The sequence below is a fragment of the Gallus gallus genome, chromosome 3 (assembly GCF_016699485.2).
Source record: "Gallus gallus isolate bGalGal1 chromosome 3, bGalGal1.mat.broiler.GRCg7b, whole genome shotgun sequence".
Lineage (NCBI taxonomy): Eukaryota > Metazoa > Chordata > Aves > Galliformes > Phasianidae > Gallus > Gallus gallus.
This window is the reverse complement of record NC_052534.1, coordinates 9,280,562-9,299,125: the sequence shown is the minus strand read 5'-3', so window position 1 is coordinate 9,299,125 and position 18,564 is coordinate 9,280,562. Positions and strand designations below refer to the sequence as shown.

General features: G+C 49.7%; 1 protein-coding gene across 1 annotated transcript; it reads right to left on the bottom strand.

The window, feature by feature from the left end:
• Positions 1 to 9,236: 9,236 nt before the first annotated feature.
• On the bottom strand, positions 9,237 to 18,564 carry LOC421285. The gene is made up of 10 exons (XM_003640906.6): positions 18,380 to 18,564; positions 18,105 to 18,144; positions 14,928 to 17,156; positions 13,625 to 14,560; positions 13,129 to 13,194; positions 12,127 to 12,227; positions 11,368 to 11,432; positions 10,982 to 11,133; positions 10,756 to 10,908; positions 9,237 to 9,794 (listed from the first exon to the last, which is right to left on the bottom strand). The coding sequence occupies exons 1-10, from the start codon at positions 18,473 to 18,475 to the stop codon at positions 9,472 to 9,474; spliced, it is 4,161 nt and encodes a 1,386-aa protein (XP_003640954.4). The 5' UTR covers positions 18,476 to 18,564; the 3' UTR covers positions 9,237 to 9,471.

Below are 18,564 nucleotides of genomic sequence, written 5' to 3'. Positions count from 1 at the left end.
AAAATATGGCTTTGAAGGTACACTATTCAGTTTAAGAGGAATTGGTTGGATGGTCACAACCAGAGGGTTGTGGTCAACAGCTCTATATCCAAGTGAAGATGAGTCATGAGTCATGTTCCCCAGGGGTGAGTCTTGGGACTGGTGCTCTTTAATTTCTCAATCTGGTGTCTTTATCAAAGACATAGACAGTGGGTTTGAGTCGGTTTAATAATGACACCAAGCTTAGTGGTGCAATTGATAGAAGAGAAGGAAGGGATGCCATCCAGAGGGACCTGGACAAGTTGGAAAAGTGGGCCCATGCGAACCTAGTGAGATTCAACAAGGCCACATACAAAGTCAAGACTATCCCAGATGCATACAGACTAGGAGAAGAATTCATTGAGAGAAGTCCTGTGGAGAAGGACTTGAGAGATCTGGTGGATGAAAAGCTGTACATAAGCCAGCAACATGAACTTGCAGCCTGAAAGGACAACAGTATCCTGGGCTGCATGAGCAGAGGGGTGGCAACAGGGCAAGGGAGGGAACTGTGCCCCTCTGCTCTGCCTTTGTGAGGCCCCATCTGGAGTACTGTGTCCAGGTCTGGAGCCCCCAGCACAAGGAAGTCGTGGAGCTGTTGGAGAGGGTCCAGAGGAAGGCCAAGATAATGATCAGAATGCAAGAGAACCTCCTCTAGGCTCAGCCTGGAGGGGAGAAGGCTCTGGAGAGACTTCCAGTGGCCTTCCAGTACTAGAGGGGAGCTTATAAGAAGGAGGAGGGAAAATGAGTTTTTACGTGGCCTGATAGCAACAGGACAAGAGGGAATGATTTTAAACTAAAAGATTGGAGATTTAGATTAGATATTAGGATGAAATTTGGAAGGTGGTGGGGCACTAGCACAAGCTGCCCATGGAAGCTGTGGATGGCCCATCCCTGTAGACATTCAAGGCCAGGTTGGATAGGATCCAGAGCAACCTGATCAGGTACCTGATCTAGTGGATGGCAACTCTGCCCACGGATTTCAAGGTTTTTTTTTAAACTAATCACACCAAAAGAAATAAGAGGTCTCATTCTAGTAGCCATTGAAGTGCCATTTCCCTGTGCCCGAAAACATACATGTGTATAATCTCCAAACAGAAAAAAATTCTCTCCATCTCTACACAAGATACACAGAATTGTAGTAAGAATAAAAGAAAGGAAATGAGCACTTCCCACTACATATGCACATGAACTTATCTAGTAATAGGAATTATTAAATAATCAAAGAAGCAACATCATCATGATTGTCTTGACTCCCTGCTCCTGGGTGTGTGGCAGGAGCTGACAATTAATAACTATACTTTCGGGCAATCTTTCTTAGGAGAAAAGAATCAGCTGTAATTTATGCCCCAGGAGAGCAGGTTGAAGTCACCCATAAGAACAACAGCAGCCAATCTAGAGACATCCCTTACTTCCTTACAGAATCATTTGTTGGTGCTGTCATCCTGGCTGGGTGGCCTATAGCAGACTCCCACAGTGCCATCCACTTTATTTGCTTGTCCCTTGATACCTATGCAGAGGCTCTCAACTCAACATTAACTACCTACCTGTCCTTGTGTGCGATCACCTGTAAGACTGAGCACGCACAGAGTGGAGCTGCAAGTTTCCTACAACTAGGGAATGAGGGGGAAATAAAAAGTCCTAAAAACCATCAAAGTAGAATGGAAAACAGCTTATTATGAAAATACTGATAAGGCAACAGCAAAAGGATGAGCCAGGCTGGCTGCAGTCAGCAATGATGAAATGTGACACAATAAAAGCTCAGTTATTGCATTAAGATCATTCTAGGATACTGAAGAATGAAATAAAGAAGAGCTGTGGATTACTTTGTTATTGAATATTGATATACTTTTTTTTTTTCAGAAACACTAAGCATGAAATACACAGCTATAAAGGGGAGTTTGAGAAATAACGATAAGTGAGGAATAGTCTGCAAGGGATTGTTTAGAATGTTCTGGATAATTTTGTCCTAAACATTACCTGCAACATGCTTGGCCATGTCCATGTTTCTCAGTATAGCTTTTAATTGTACGTTGCTAAAGGACTGATGCTGGTTCAGAAAGGCAAGAGAGCAGCAGGACAGCTCCTACTTGCTCTTTAGGCAGCAAGTTCCCACCCGCCTTGCCGAGTGCTCATTGCTCCCATCCCAAAGCCACTCGCCAGCACAGGGCAGCTTTGGGACCGGAGGGGCTCCTCTGCTGCCCTTGGCACATGTGCAAACACTGATGCTGTTGCCCTGTCAGTAGGAATATTAACTGGTATTAAAACTCTGACAAAAAGATGGACTCCGGTGGGGATCCAGGGAAGGGTTTGTTTGTGTTTTTAATTTCACCGTATGGCCAGCTGCCACTGTTGTAGGCTGCTGAGGCTGTATTGCTGGCAGTTAATCAGGCAGCCAGCAGCTTGAATGTTTTAACGCTGGCTTGCAGCCAGTTGCCAATATTCTAGCCCTGTGCAGTCACCAGCTGTGACAGGAGCTGGAGCAGGACCTCTACATCAAACTTACTTTCATGCTACTGCTGCAAAATGAGTGCAAAACCAGAGCAAGCACATGCAGCTGAGGAGGTGCATCATCCCACCTGAGTGAGAAGTCAGGTGTATTTCTCCCAGCCGCCAGTGGGACTGCGACTGCCAGGTTTACAGCTGAACATCATGACCAGAGCAGAAAGGCCAAACCTCCTTCGAACATCTCAGTCAGGTAAAAGTTCTGCCCCTCACCTGCCTAAATAAATGATTAGATAACAAATAATTTCCTCTTCGTCGGTGTTAGAGGGTCAGTAAGTTTAGAGAAATTGCACAGCATTTGGAGACACTTTGTTCCTGAGCTGGTAAATAAGTGTCACTGCGGGTCTGAAGGCTCATAGGCCATTCTTGTCCAAACACTGGAACACTTTCAGGCCAGCCCTGCTTGCCACATGCCACAGTTCCCATCGTATGCCATCAGATCACCATCCCACATGAAAAAAAAATCACGATACAGCATTTCCCATGCTCATATGGGAATTAGGCACTTTTCCAGGCATATGTGGTTCAGCCCTACAGAAAACCCTATGCCGTTCATCTGCAGAACAGTCACATACAGCTGGTTTGGTGCCTCAGCTTGGGTGCATATGCCAAAACACACAGCTTTGCAGTGACAGCACTGTTGGTTAGCACCCATTTAATATATATCATTAATACCCACAGGCCACCTAACATCTAGGTTGCTCCTGCTCTCAGTTCTCCGGGGTTTTGATGTGCTAAACATGTGAACTGTGCTTTTCAAAGCTGTATTCTGAGCAATTCTTATGGTCTCATTTTCTCCTCTGCTGCATCAGTATGCTTTGAAAGCTAAAGAAAATCGAAGCATTGGCTTCACTGTCAGCAGTGTAGTGTTACATGGATGCTGTTGCCTGGAACCGTTCAGAGGAAAAACAATTGTTGGAAATACCTTCAGTCCTGTTTTCTGCCAGCAGAGGGGTGGGCCAGCATTTTCTCTTGCTAGCTATGTAAGAAATCCCTGTTGTACGATCTGGGGCTCATCATCTTTGCTGATAGCTTCCTGATCCCTTACAGTGCATCAAGAAGCTGTGGCAGGAGAACAAGCACTCAGAGGTCCAGTGGACATGGTTTTATTGCTGCTGAGTCTTCCTAGGTCACCTGAAACCACTATCCCAGGCTTCTTTATTCCTCTGAAAATGGAAAGCAGCCCGCATCCAGACCAGTCAATGGGGAGAGGCAGAGTGTGTGGGTGTAACTTAGCATACCATCAGCTGGTTAGGATAGGAAAGGGATTATTTTTTCCCCTCCTCTACAGCTGGCAGAAATCAAGAGCACATAGACCCGGCCTTTAAGCAGCGCATCATGTAGCAAACTAAACAAAAAGCCCTTTTCACAACTTTCTAGTTTGTCACGATGTAGGTGGGAGGCTGGCACCTTTAATTTCTAAAAAGCTTCAAGTACCACATTCAAAAAATGCAATCTGACCACTTTTAATGCTCCCAGGTTGTACCTTGGAAGCCCTGTCAGGTCTTTTCCACAGTCTAAACTAGCGTTGTCTCCAGATCACTAAGAGATTGTGACATTGCAAACTGTGCAGCAGCCCCATTGCAGGGCAAGGGCTGGGGGACATACAAGAGTTGAACATCAAAATCATCTTCAAATAACACTGCACGTTGTCACAGCAATTACGTGGTTTTAGTGTGGAAACTGAGACCAAAATCCCACTACACTTAACACTATCAACCACATTTGTACTGCAACGTATCTTCAGATGTGCAGCCAAGCCTTAAGAGAAGCACTTAGACTCCGTGTTTTAGAAAACCTCTTCAGTAAGTTTAAGCTGTTGCACTTGTTAAGCACTCAGCCGCATGCAAATGTTCTCATGCTGCATTCTCCATTCCTGCTTCCCTTCTGCCTCTGAGCAAACCTACAGCTTTACATATCCCCCCAAAACAGCTGAAAACATCCAAACCCAGGATTACACAGGTCCACAGAAAATGTCTGCAAGCCGGGCCAACAAGAACCGGAGGGAAAATTAGATCTCAAATACCCACAGCAATTCAAGCAGCAATTAGCTTGAATAATATCGAGGGCAGGTCTAAAGCACGCATACCAGCACAAACATTTTGGTGATCTCAGTCAAGAGACTCCTCCTCTCCCTCTTCAGGGCTGTAAACAAAGTTAGGTCACGGGAGAAACATTTTGAACTCAAGTACCCTACCGGGAGAACGCGCTCTTCCATGTGGTTTTAACTATTAAAGTTTAAAAAGCAGAAGTATTTAAAGACAAAACTGGGATAAAACCAGGATGTTTTGCGGGAGATTTTTTTTAATCTAACTACAAAGAGCTTAGAGTGTTATCCTGAGATTGTTCAGCTCATAGAGCCACATCAGTAGGGCAGTATTTCAGAGAATCATAACATCTTTTGAGATGGAAGGGACCCTTAGAGGCCATCTAGTCCAACATTCCTGCAGTTAGCAGGGACACCCACAGCTCCATCAGGGGCTCTGATCCAGCCTGACCTGGGTGTCTCCAAGGACAGAGCACCCACCACCTCTCTGGGCAACCTGTGCCCGTGCCTCACCATCCTTACCATAAAAACTTTCCTACTTCCAGTCTAAATCCTCCTCCCCTCTTTTAGTTTGAAACCATTTCCCCTTGTCCTGTCATAGCAGGCCCTGCTGAAGAGTCTGTCCCTTTCCTTCTTACAGCCCCCCTTAGATATTGAAAGGCCACTCCCAGATCTCCCCAGAGCCTTCTCTTCTCCAGCCTGTTCTTTTAGGGGAGGTGTTCCATCTGAACTCTATGTGGAAGCTTATGAAGTAACTCAGAAGGACCACTGGATGGGGGGACAAAGTGACACATGGTGGCACTGCGTGCACATTGCCCACATGCCCTGCAGCACCCAGTGCCGGTAGCCGTGCAAGAATTTGGTGGAAGAACTATAATTCCATCTCTGCACCAGTAATTATGTGTATTTCACACAGCCCAGCAGATGTCACAGGGTACAATAGTTGCTGTGAAGAGTACTCATATATTAAGTAATTTATAGCATAATAATTAACAGTTAATCACTTACAAGTTAAGATGCTCCGGGAACAGTCCCAACTCACAGTGTGTGCTGCCTCCTTCCAGGAAAACTCACTGTTTAGACAGCACTCCTCACCATCACAAAGCAAGCTGCTCTACTCCATCCCAGCAGATCCTGTGCTTGCACACACACACACCTGCAGGTAATAATCAGGTACGTGGCAGCAGTGCTAATGAAGAAATCAAACTCTCATGTGCTGTATCGTGATAGCCACAGAGTGGGGTGGGGAGGATCTCTAGCTGATGAAGACACAGCAGAAAGGAGAACAGGTTTTTAGCTATATAGAAGAAGGGCACTGTGTTTTTGCAGCTGATCAGGCCTCATTACTCTACACTGCCTATGTAGAGCAGTAGTACTGCTGCAGACACATCTATGCCCAGCACATCCACCACACATTGTGGCACAGTGATTCTCAGCTGCGTGTTGCAGCCTTCCTCCTTCATCACCACCCATCCACAAGCCTACACCACATGGTGGCTTCATTGACAGCTCTCAGCTCCAAATCTGCTTCAGATGCAAAGCTGTAATGTTCCTGCAGATAAAACAACATCCTCCCTCCATTTTGGGGGGAATTTGGCCACCTTCCTGCTTCCAGTTAGCATGGGTCCAGCTGTAGGTACCAGTGTTGACCCCACCAGCCTCCTGTGGCTTGCTCTGCTACATAAAGAAACCTCTTTCCAATTCCCAAGAGCTGTGGCCTGAAGCAGGAAGCTTCCTATGTCCACTGTCCATGCTAAGTCCCATTGGGGCACACACAACTTGCTCTCAGCTACATCTGCTACCAGTGAGCTCCAGCGCCCCATTACACGTTATTTAAAAAGAGCATTTCTGTTAGGAGTTTAAGGTTTGCTTTTTCAGATTACTTTCCATCCCCTCATTCCTGCAGCATGAGAGAAGGCAGTTTGATGCATATTATCACTCCCACAGCCTGTTGTTTCTTTCCTCTTCAAGTCACACCAATCCCAAAGCTTTTCATCCAGGAGCCTCCCCAAACCCCGATCATCTCCATCACCCTCCCAGTCCCACAATGGGCAGCGTTGTTGAAAAGCAGCAATATTGCCATTTCTCTTGGGTTTCACCCTTTGTTTTTGTTTCTGCCTTCTGCAATGCAAGCAGAGGCGGTGCACTGGAAGCCTGTGGTGTTGGGGGCTAGAACCTTTCCACACGCAGATCAGCCTGCACATCCAACCAAGCAGCTCATTGCATTGCTTCTTGTTATTTTTCTCCCTTTCACTGAGGTGCTGGCCACTGCCACTGCAGGGCCAAGCGGATCTCTTTTTGCTGGCTTTCCTGGTCAGGCAGATAATGGGGGATAAGGTGAAGGATGCCCCATCAGGAAGTGCCTCCCTGTCTTCTCCCCCAGCTCTGCAATTCGCATCTGAGCTCTGCAGCCAGATGAGGCCTTCCCCTGTTCAAAGCTCGAAGTGTTTTGGAAGAATGAGTTCAACTGGGGCTCAGTGACTCTCTTTAATGAAAAAAATCAGCTGACATTCCCCATTGCTCCCCCCAGGACACCTCCCTGCTTCTAAGTTAATCACAGGCTCTCCCAAACCTCTGCACACTCTGCAATAGATCACTGATAATGCATAAGGGAATGGTTCCTACTGCAAAAAAATTGCACCTCACAGCCCATAAATCCACTGAGCATGTCGTTTCATACGGCCCAGGGCTGTGAGCTAGCCCAGTGCTGCACAGAGAGATGACAAATCCATTTTGGATGGCAGAAGCAGAATAGCTTCCAGTCAATCCCAGCCTGCAATGCAAGAATTCAGATTTACAGACCCAGCAGATTTACTTTTTGCCTCGTTTTATTGTCTATTAATTCACTCCACTGCAGATGAGGAAGATTTTGGCAGAGCAGGTGCCTTTTGCAGCACACAGACATGTCCATCCTTATGCCTTCATTCTTGCCCCATGCCCCTGGGTTCACGCTGCCCCACTGTGAGCTTAGGGGGAAGCACCAGTTCTGCCCACCGGTTTATGACCACTATAGTGCAGCGCAGTATCACCAAGGACACACATCCCAGCTGGAGCAGAACTGAGACATTAAGAGCACGATGACAATTTCATGTAACTGCCAGAAGTCCCAGCTGCACTCTGCGGTAACATAACTCTTTGCAAACTGCTTATTAACCATGCAGCTACTAGAGACAGGGCTGGGAATAGCACAGCCTGGATCAGATTTTTCTCTTGAACAATTCACATTCACCATATCATAGATACATGCAACAACAAAAGAGAAAAGGGGGGGGGGGGGGGGTGTACATCCTCCTCTTGAGCAAGAATGCCAAGGAACATAACCAGGAACCCTCTTGTGCCAGATGCATCAATGATACCATAGATAAGGAGGTTTTCTCTCTAGGCTTCCCCAGCACACAGGTGGAAGAGCACAGGCACCTGCACACCCAACCTGAAGGGCTCCTTAGCAGAGGGGAATAGTGGCAAATGTTCTCTACTAAATCCTGCCTGGGACCTCCTTTGTTGCAGGATGTATTCCAAGGAGAGGGGCTCAAGGTAAGGCTGCAGGATGCAGAGAAGGCAGGAAAGACTGATCTTCATCTTCCCCAGCTTTTACTGCCCAATTTCTCATGAGGCTGAGAAAGTTCATTTCCCAACAGCAAGTGCAACATTACTTTTTGCCCCTGCTGTGTTCTTCGGCCTCAGCAGGGAACACAATCACACACTGTGCAAATACAGACACGCTGATGGTTTCCTTCTTTATGATGGAAAATTACACACACTTATCTGCCTCCCAGGGAGACGCTAGCATTCAATTCTCTGCTATTCACAACACACTTAGCTTTCACTGAGCGTTTTCTACACGTGGTTTACTGATTGCCCATATGTATGGCTAAGGAAGCAACAAGCAAAACGTCTTTGAGAGCTGCTTGCATCTCTGCCTGTTGTTAACCAAACCCAGGCAGCGCCAATGAGCACCAAAATCAGCAGGGGCTGGGGACTTCATTCTGCAGCCAGGGGTCCCACCAGCACCCCATCTTTTGGATGAGACTGTGACTGGAGCATGCATCCTTCAGCCTCCATATCTGCAGAACATCTCAGAGAAAAATGGGTCGACAATTACAAAGAGATGGCCGACAGGCTGCACCGAGGGCCCCTGCAGCTGTGTCCCACATCTGGCAGCCCCAGCTCTGGGCCAGCTCAGCTGGTCAGAGCAGCCTGCTCTGGGTTTGCAGTAGCCGACAGTGCCCTCCAGTGGGACATGGCCGCCACGCCACTCACGCACTTCCAAAAAGTAAGAAAAAAGTTATTCAAACTACTTTTTAAAAGCCCTGGCATAGAAAGGTAAGGAAGTTACAAGCCCAGGAATGGAGATACAGCTGCACCTTATTGCCAGCCAGGAGGATACAGTGATGGCTGGTGCTCTTTGCAGCTGGCATCTCAGCAATCAGCATTCACATAAGCATTATAAGGTGGTATATCCATTCCTCAGGAAGGACAGTAGCATCTCCAGGACCTTGAAGTCTGCTGTGTTCCTCAACCAGGCTGCAAGAGGCTGAGGACGCTGATATGGCTGCAACCTTGCCCTGGCTCCCACAGGGCTCTGCATGATGGGCAGAGGAAAGCAACATACCTGAGCACAGGTGCAAGGCTAATCTTTAATTTCCCAAATTAAGCACTGAAACATTAATTTTCTTTAAAAAAAGAGAGAGAAAAGTATTTAATTATTACATGCTAACAGTTTTGCACAAATCTCAAGCAGGGTAAGGGGGAGAAAATACAAAGAGCATTTGCTTCCAAAAGGAGAGCAAGCAGTTAAAAAACAGTGACAAAAGCGAGAAAGGCTGGGGGAGAGGGGTGGTCCATAAAACACACAAGGAGAGCCTACACAGCCAGCACTGACTGCACAGGTAACGAGGGCCGCCCTAGAGCGGGGGCGACTGCTCCAGGAAGACTCTGTAGGCCTGGCCAGGGTGTGCCCGAGCCCCCCACAGCCACTCAGGGGGCCTGGCCCGCAGCTTCAGCTGGAAGGGGTCAAGGCGCAGGCAGTCCCCCAGGTCCCGCAGCTCCATCACCGGTGGCTCCTCCACAGCCTGCTCTGGTGGTTCCTCAGGCCCCAGGGCCCTGCCCGGATGCCGTCTCCGCCATTTTGCCCTGCACAGGGCTCCAGCAGCCACCAGCAGCGTCAGGCTGGCCGTGATGGCTGCCCCCACCAGGATGTCAGCGTGGCGGAGCAGGAAGCCCATCCCTGTCAGAAGAGCCAGGGCCTGAGTTGAGGTTGGCAGAGCACCCCTCCAAAACCACCACCCCAAAGAAATGTTTAGACCAAGGGCCAGCCCACAGGAGATGGGGATTCCCCAGCAGAGCCATTGCTGAACTTGCATGGAGGCTGGGTAACCTACTGCCCTTTCCCTCCAGGCACACAGGGACCCCAGAGATAAATATGCATTTATAAAACATTGACATATACCTAACCAGTCTGTGTAGGCTTTGATGGCATAACATGTTAATGAATTTGGAGCTGAGAGAACAAATGAGAAATGGCAATTAGGCTGCAAGCTCACATTCAGCTTTCAGGAGCTTGTGGGAGGGGATGTGCTTAATTGCACTAAACAAGCAGCAGTATTTCAGCCTGATGCAGTTAACTGATGCAGGTCACCCCTCGGATGGCCACCTAGGCTCGCCTCTGAAAGTAGATTCCCTTAGAGCCTGCACAGAACAAGGAGAAGACCATTTGTACTCTAAGTACAAGGCTCACCTCCTGGCCTAGATACCTGTCCCCAGCTTCAGAAGGGACCACGTTGGCCTCCAACCTACACACAGATGAGCACAGACCCTGACAAGCTCCTGAAGCCAGAGCACAAAGTGCTTGGGTTTTGTTTGTTTTTCTCCCTACAAGATCAGCTATCCAGAAATTGCCTTGAAAAGACACAGATCTTCCCCCTTCCTGAAGCCATAGTGCCAATTACAGAGCCATTTGTAGGCACGAGACGCAGTGCACCATAGCAAAGACCTGGCTGTTTGGATCCTAGTTAAAGCTGCACATTGCAAGAACTGCTAAACTGGAGCACTCTGATGAGCCAGTGGCTGCTGCAGAAGGGACTGATATATGCGGTGTTTGTACTAGCTCTGCATACACGATCATACACCCTCCTCAGTACCATCACCATGGGACACGCAGAAGTATGAGAACATTACTGTGTCACTACCTGACTGGGGAGTACGGACGCACAGGGTGCCAGACTTGGTGGGAGAATGGTCCTCGTAGCCCTTCTTGCAGCGGCACAGGTAGGTGCCCACACCATTGAAGCACTCTGCCTCCTCCCCACACAGGCTGACCCCCGAGCTGCACTCATTCACATCTGATGGGAAACAGGTGCCAAGTCACATCAGGCTCAGCATGACAGGGCCCTGCTACCAGCCCAGAGCACCCACCTTCCACCAGCAGTGAGACGAGTTGCAGCTTCTCTGCTCCCACCGAAGCACTGAGCAGCTCACCCAGCTGGGAGCGCAGCAGCAGGGACATATTCCTCTCATCTGGCTTCAGGTGCAGCCAGAAGGTGAGCAGCAGGCTGGCATTGCTCATCCTGTGGGCAGGAAAAGCCCAGGGTGAGGCAGGAGGAAAGCACCACGGCCAAGCAATGCTCCAACAGTCCCCTCAGCCCTTCCACTCATTAGCAGATGGTCACAGTGCTGTGGGCTCTTGCAATGGCAATTTGTGACAAGAGACAGCTATACTGGAGGAGAAAGAAGCCGATATCCAAGGAGTACCACAGGTAATAGGGATGCCTATCGAGAAGGTGGCACACCAACAACCATACCTTTTGGCTTCCTTTAACCTTATTTCATTGACTCTGTTGGCAGAGAGTTTCAGGTTCTGCTGGATCTGCAAGGCAAGTGACCAGTGCTGATTTGACATGTGGTGGGCACAGCTATGGCAGCAAACCACTTCTTTTCTCAGTCCTCCCTCCCATCCTGCTCTTCCCTTTCACAGACCACTCAGGACGTGTTAGATGTCCCATAACCCTGTGCTGGGAGCCTTTTCTCTAGGACACTGCTAATGCCTCCTATCTGCTTAACTTTAGCTCAGCTCCCCCAACCAGACAAGGTAGTTTAGGAAAAGCAACAGAAACCCCAGATAAGCATTTAGATGAGATAGAGTGGGTGGGCTGGGTGCCACCTAGTGTGAGTGGCAGCTCTATGGAGCAGGCAGCAGGGTGAGCTCTATGCCCACTGTAGGCTGCATCCAAGAAAGCAAGACTTGGGAGCACACAAGTCTAACCCCTCCGGGACTTGGTGTTCAAGCTGCCCTGTTTCTAGAGGCAAGTTACAACCCTTGGCTGGTCACATCTGTTTCTGCAGTGCGTTTATGCACCGAAACACCACCACTGTGAGCAGGCACCCTGCAGGGCATCAGCATTAGACCTTGGATTTTGACCAGCACAAGCAACTCAAATGCTGGCTCATCATGTGACATTAACAGAAAATCCTGGGGATGAAGAGCACAACGTGATCTCTAGCAGCTGAGCTTTTGGGATATAGCATTTGCCTTTCCTTCCCATGACCATGCCCAGGCTTACGTGGCTTCTTATAGATTCTAGGAGATCCCTTCTGAGCTCACTGCCACCAGGAGTGACCCAGTCCTTGTGTTTGATTTCAGTCGTTACTTCGAATAGCACATCTATCAAAACAAACAAACAAAGCTCTGAGCAAGCATAAGCCCACAAACAGGCTGAAGTGAGCTAGCCCGGGATGGCAACGACAGCAGAACTGCTACACAAGGAAATCCTGTCAAGTGACATTGAGCGTTTCCAGGGGCTGTGCATCAGGCAGAACAAGTTGTTGACAAAAGCAGAGAAAAATCTTAGCTAACGCTCAGTGCTGAATCCTGGAATTGATCTCTGAACAGAGTACACAAAGCATTAATGTACATTCAATTGCACTCAAACTTCCTCAGTTATCTTCCTAAAAGGTACCACCATAATTTGTGATATCCTAGAAGCCCTCATCTCTCACCTATCTCTATTTGGAATGAGCACAAACAGCTGGCTAAATCTAGGCTGACATACACTTACCAAGATCTGTTGTTTAAAGCCTATTTATTCACCAGTCTCTCTCCTGTTCAAAAGATCAGTCCCCTTCTGTATTGATTCCTTTCTGCAAGCCATTACTGTGGTTTGCTTGACCATACAAACCCAACTCTGCTTAATTGCTGATAAGCAGGTTTCTCATAAGCAGGTTTTTCTTCTCCTAAGTCTGAAAAGCAAAGCTGAGGAACCAGACAGTCCTGAGACATTGTGCACATGTATTTAAGTAAGGATAGAACTCCTTCACAAAAATAGTATTTAACAGCCATCGAGCAATAGCAGAGCTCCAGCATCCCAGCATTTATGCCAAATTTAGCACATGAACTCAAGTCTCTCCAGGATAAGGGCAAAGTACCTTCCAAATGGTCACCAGCGAGGAGTGCCATCCACTCTCTTGTAAAGTGGATGGGCAAAGGATAGCCACGTGCAGCACCAGCCAGCACACTGAGGTTAGGGCTGCGCTTTAAGATGTGCTCAAGTCTCTGTACTGCTTACCTCCAGGGTGGTGCAGGGACTGCAGTGCTGTATCGTTCTCCAGAGATGCCAGAACTGAAGCCAGATCTGTCAGAGCAAGGAAGAGAGACAGGCTGCTGATCTCTGCCTCCCGACAAGGGGCAAAACACAAATTAGGTGCATCACTTCACTAGAAGAGTACCAGCAATGTTTCGCACCAAGATGGGCATACACAGCCTGATTCTGGTGTAAGTTGTGGAGGAAAGGCTTCTCCTCCACAGGTAACTCAGAGCCCTGGGATTAGGAGCCAGTCTCTCTCTGTTAAGAGAAGCATCATCTCACAGATACCCATGGAACAACATGCAACCCTATCCCCACTCCACCTCCACCATCTTGGATGTGGTAGGAACTGGAGGCCAACTGAAGGAAAGAGTGGTATCTTCAAACAAGACCTCTACAGAGTGCTGCTTCTCTATAAATGGGTATTGAACAGCACCGAGCACCAGTTCAGCCCCAGATTACCCAGAAAACAACTTACCAAAGAGATTTTCATGCCCTTCTGGTGACAGCACATCTCCAGCAGGCACACCTTTGTCACCCCAGGGCATCACCTCTGAGGCAGGGACATCAGCTGAGTAGGGTGAGGCTGTGCTGACTGTAGCAGGCACCAGCTCTATATCCCCCTCCGCAACCTCCAAGGCAGGCAGCTCAGCTTCAGGCCCAGCACCTCCTCCTGATGGAGCCTCCAACATATCATCACTGGGTTCCCTCCCCTTAGTGCCGCCATATGTAAGGCTTCTTTCCATCTCTGTTTCACCCTGCAGCTCATCGTGCTCACCCAGGTCAGCACCAAGCCAAGCACCTTCCACAAGATCAGGAGGGTGTTGGCCCTTGTCCTCTGAGCTTACCACCTCAGCCTGGATCTTGCCTGCAGTAGGTGGAGTGGATGGGCTCAGGGAGGCTCCCAGCATGGGCAGCAAACCTTGTGTTATCCCCATTCTCCAGCTCTCTCCTTTAGAGGTTTCCTGGACAGGCTCTTGGGGAGCTACAGCACCACCTGAAGATCTCACTGCTTCATAGTCTCCAAATACATAATACCGTCCTTCAAAATGTTTGTATTTGCTGCTTAGGGGGCCACTTTTTGACAACAGTAACACATGGACTGCAATGGCTTGTGCAGCAAAGATCAGAGTATCTCGGCTGTGGCAGGCATACACAACCTTAGTTTCCACACGTGAGAGGACCCCTTGGAAAATGATCTTGTCCTGGTTCTTACCGCAGCCTTCACTGCTCTGGAACCCCTGAATGTAGATGACAATGTGCTTCTGGGGGCCTGCCCAGATGGTCCAGTTGCACCAGATGTTGGCTTGGATGTCACCATACAGTGGGAGGTAGAACAGTCCAAACCCATCCTGAAAGATGACGTGGCAGCTCCTAACAGGGTAGTACTCCATCACCCAGGGCAGTCCCAGCTCTGGCACATCATAAACAGAGAGGAAACACAGTGATCAGTGTATACCCCAGGACATAGACACCCTGTTCCAAATCCTCTACTGCTTCAGAATCCCTGTGGTTTCAACCCCCAGAGTCAACTCTCTGCTCTGGGATTGGAGCTGAGCCCAGGGACCCAGCTGCCCTGCCAGCTTCTGGGGGCTGGAATTGTGAGCTTTTGCTCCCAGCAGAGGTTTAGCCAAGACCATCGCATTTTTGGAAGTCCACCCCTCCCCAGCAGCCAGGGCCACGCTTGCCATGCTGGGACTGCTGGTGGGAGTATCTCTGACCAATTAGTTCTACCTTCAGAAGACGGCTCACACCAAAATAAGAAATATTTTGAGACCTACCAGCGTGCTTCTGTGGCTGTCCTCCTGGCATCTCCCTGCGTCTGGACACAGGACCTTTGGCAGCCTCCCAGAGTTCCTGGCCTCTTGGCACTGTCTGTCCCCGCTGGACTGCTGAAGGATCAGAATGAGCAGCATACAAAGAGGAATTTCTCTGCTCTCCCACACCCACCTGGAGACTTTCCATGGTTTTCTGCATTTTAACTGCCCCAGGGAGCAAGGCAGAAATCACTTTGCCACTAGTGGCCATGCCTGGTAGCAGCGGAGCTGGTGTCACCCCAGAGCCATGACTCAGGGTGTCCTTGGCCCGAGGAGGTCCCACATGGGGCCTTGGGATGGAGGCTGGAGAAGGACCACTCACAGGAGCTGGGGTTTCTCGTTGGCGGTCACCCTCTTCCAGCACATCCTCTCTCACCCAAGGGCCAAGGTGGCCAGGGGACACATCTGCACCCATTTGGGGGGCTGCCAATGGATGGTGAGGAGGCAATGGTGAGGCCATCTCCTGTCTTCCTGGTGAGATGCCTGCCCTTCTCCTGAGGCTGACAGGATCCAAACCTAAAGCTGCCAGTGGGGAGGGGACAGCTCTGGGCATAGACTGCTCTCCTGAGGGAAGAAGTCCTTCAGGGGCAATGTTGGCAGAGCCAAAGCCCACAGGAACTAGGTCAGAGCGAGAGAACACTGGTTCAGGGATTATTTCCATCCTGCTCATGGAAACAAGCTCTGGACCTGTTGGCCTAGGGGATGCCACCAACCGTGTCTGTGTGGCAGTGTCACCCTGGTAACAGCAGCTTTCTGTGTCCCATGAGGATGCAGGAGTTTCCTCAGCAGCTGGACAACTGCATGCTTGGGTGCTTGTGGGGAGGCTCCCAGGGTGCACAGGAACTGCCTGTAGGACAGGATGGCTCTGGTCATATGAGTGAGGATGCTCATGGAGGATGTCCCATGGTGATGTGGGACGTGGCACGACTTTCTCCTCAACACCACCCCTGGAACTCTCCAGGGGGAAGATATCCATGAGCTCCATATGCTGGAGGTTGGTTGTTCCCAGCCTGGGCTGAGTCACAGGAAAAGCCCCAAAACTGCTTTGCTCGCTCTCAGGCAGCAGCTGTGAGCAGTCCCCACTCATCACATCATAGGGGCTGCTCAGGCTGGGCATCAGGCCCCTTGCAAGGCCAGCAGCATCACTGCCTGCTGAGCTGCCAGCTGGGATGCTCAGCTGGGCATGGTTTCTATCATTCCTTAATCCCAGGCCCTGGGACACGGTGGTACCGATGCTCTCTTGGCTTCCTCCTCTGCCAGGAGAGAAAGCCTGTGAATCAGCATCCAAGTCCATGTGACTTGTGCATGTTGGTTTAATGGTAAACTGGAGGTTTCCCAAATCTTCCAGCCTCAGGGTGGGGTGCAGTACAGACTGCCTGCTCTCCCAGCTCATGCCTGTGGGCTGCAATGAAGGCTCCACCACCTGTAAGGCTTCAAACAAAGGCGTTTCCAAAGGCACGCTTGAAAATCCACGTGTATAACTCAAACCTGGAGCAACACCTCTGCTGGTGGTGCAGCTCAACCACTGGGCACATCCAGCTATGCCTTCCTCTTCTTGAGAGAGCCTTGGCCCTGTCTGTGGCTCGGAGCCCTGCACGTGGGCAGCTGGCATGTCCAGCAGCTGTGTACTTGCACCTTGGTATGGGACAAGCTTTACTGGACTTCCCAACGGAATCAAGGTTGCAGAGCCTCCAAAGTGGTCTGTCCAGCCAGGTTGGAAAACACTGTCTTGCTTAGATGGCTTTGGAGCGAGAGTTTCAGGAATCAAAGCACCTCTGGAGGGAGATGTGCATTCCTGGTGCTGGAAGATGTAATACTTGCCTTTAAACTGGGTGTCTCTGCAATTTGGCAGGTACCTCTTCAGCAACACAACGTGCACAGCCTGAGCAAAGGTGGCAAAAACGTGCATCTCCTTCTTCCAGCAAGCATAAACTACATCGTTTTCCACCAGCGAAGAAACTCCTTCAAAGAGGATTTGGTCTTTATTTCTGTTGCAATCCTCCTGCGTGATAAAGCCTTGAATGTAAACTACGACATGCTTCCTGGAGCCTGCCCAGATTGTCCAGTTACACCACAAGTTGAACGGGGAATCGCTGTGGTACTCTGGAGGAGAAAACTCCCCATATGTGCCCCTCAAGACTCTGTGGCAGCTTCTCATGGGCACATAGGCCAATATCCAAGGAAACACTGACCCTGGAAGACAACAGACAACTTTAAGTTCTCCTTCCCCACCTGCCAGGCAGGGCCTAGTCCTTCCTTCCAGAAATTGCCTTCAAGCACTCCTATCTCCCATTTGCATGGGACACCATCAGCAGGAGAACACGCTGCTGTGCCTGCCTCAGGCCCTGGGGTCAGGGGAAGGAGGCCAAAGGGTGCAAGCACACACACAAGCTCAGGATGCTCCCAAATCTGCCACCCCTCCAACAAGGACCGTTTCCACACATACCTGTTGGCAACTCACGCCAAACCTCCTCCCACCAGCACTTATGCCTCCACAGGACCTTGGGGCAGCCAGAGAAGCCCTGGCACCACACCACACACTGCTGACTGCAGGGAGGGCAGTGATGGCCCAGCAATACAGGAACCAGAAAGCAGCTGGCAGTTGCTCTCCTTAAACACCCCACAGAAACTGCTCCACACTCTCAGAGCCCGCATGGCAGAGCACAAAGAGCAGCAGGAGCTGGGGATAGATGCTCGCATGCCTGCATAGATGGCCTGAAGGCTGGGCATCCCCTTCTTGCTTCAAGGCTTCAGCCAACCAAGAAACCCCTCAGCAGGGTGAGAAACATCAGCACTCCACCATGGTTAAGTCAGTTGGAAAGTAACAGTATTTTCCAAAAAAGCTACCACCAAGCTAGAAGACCCACAAGCCAGCAGTGAGTTTGCTCTAGGGAAAGGCCATTATGGTTTGGACTGTGCTTTAATTGCTGCCTAAAGACAGCTTGCTGCAGTCAAATCTCCTGCCTCAGGGCCCTCCCATCCCAACACTCTATACCAGCCCCATCCCCCTTCTTCCCATCCCACAGCCAGCTGACTGCTCCAAGCTTCCCACACCAGAGATTAACGTGCCCAGCAGAACTGGGAATGGGAAGAGAGGGGTAGCACAGACAGAGAAATATTAGTGTGAGAATTAAGCTTTACCTGCTTTAGCATCCTGACGTTCTGAGCAGGACCTGTATGCCTATAAAGAAAACAGCCTCGCTGCAGACCTGAACACCAGTATCTGCACTAGCACAGCCTGAGAGAGGTAAGCAAGGACCACTGACACCACCCCCTTCATCACCTCATTTTTCCTAGCAGCACTGCCCCCTCCCCACCTCCAACAGCAGCAGCAGCATTACCCAGCTAATACTATAAGGGCCACAGCCAATGCATTACCACTCCCAGAGTGGTCAAGGTACCCTCCCTTCACTCACCCCCACAGCCTTACAGCCAGGATGCAGCAGCCCTGGTGCAGGACTCCACACCAAGGGCACTAGGAGTAGGAACACCAAAAAGACCAAAAGCCTCATGATAGGGGCTCACACCATTAAAACCAGACCAGAATTCCTCCTAAAGTACCACTTCCTCCCTTAAACAACCCAGCAAGCTTCCCCCAGGT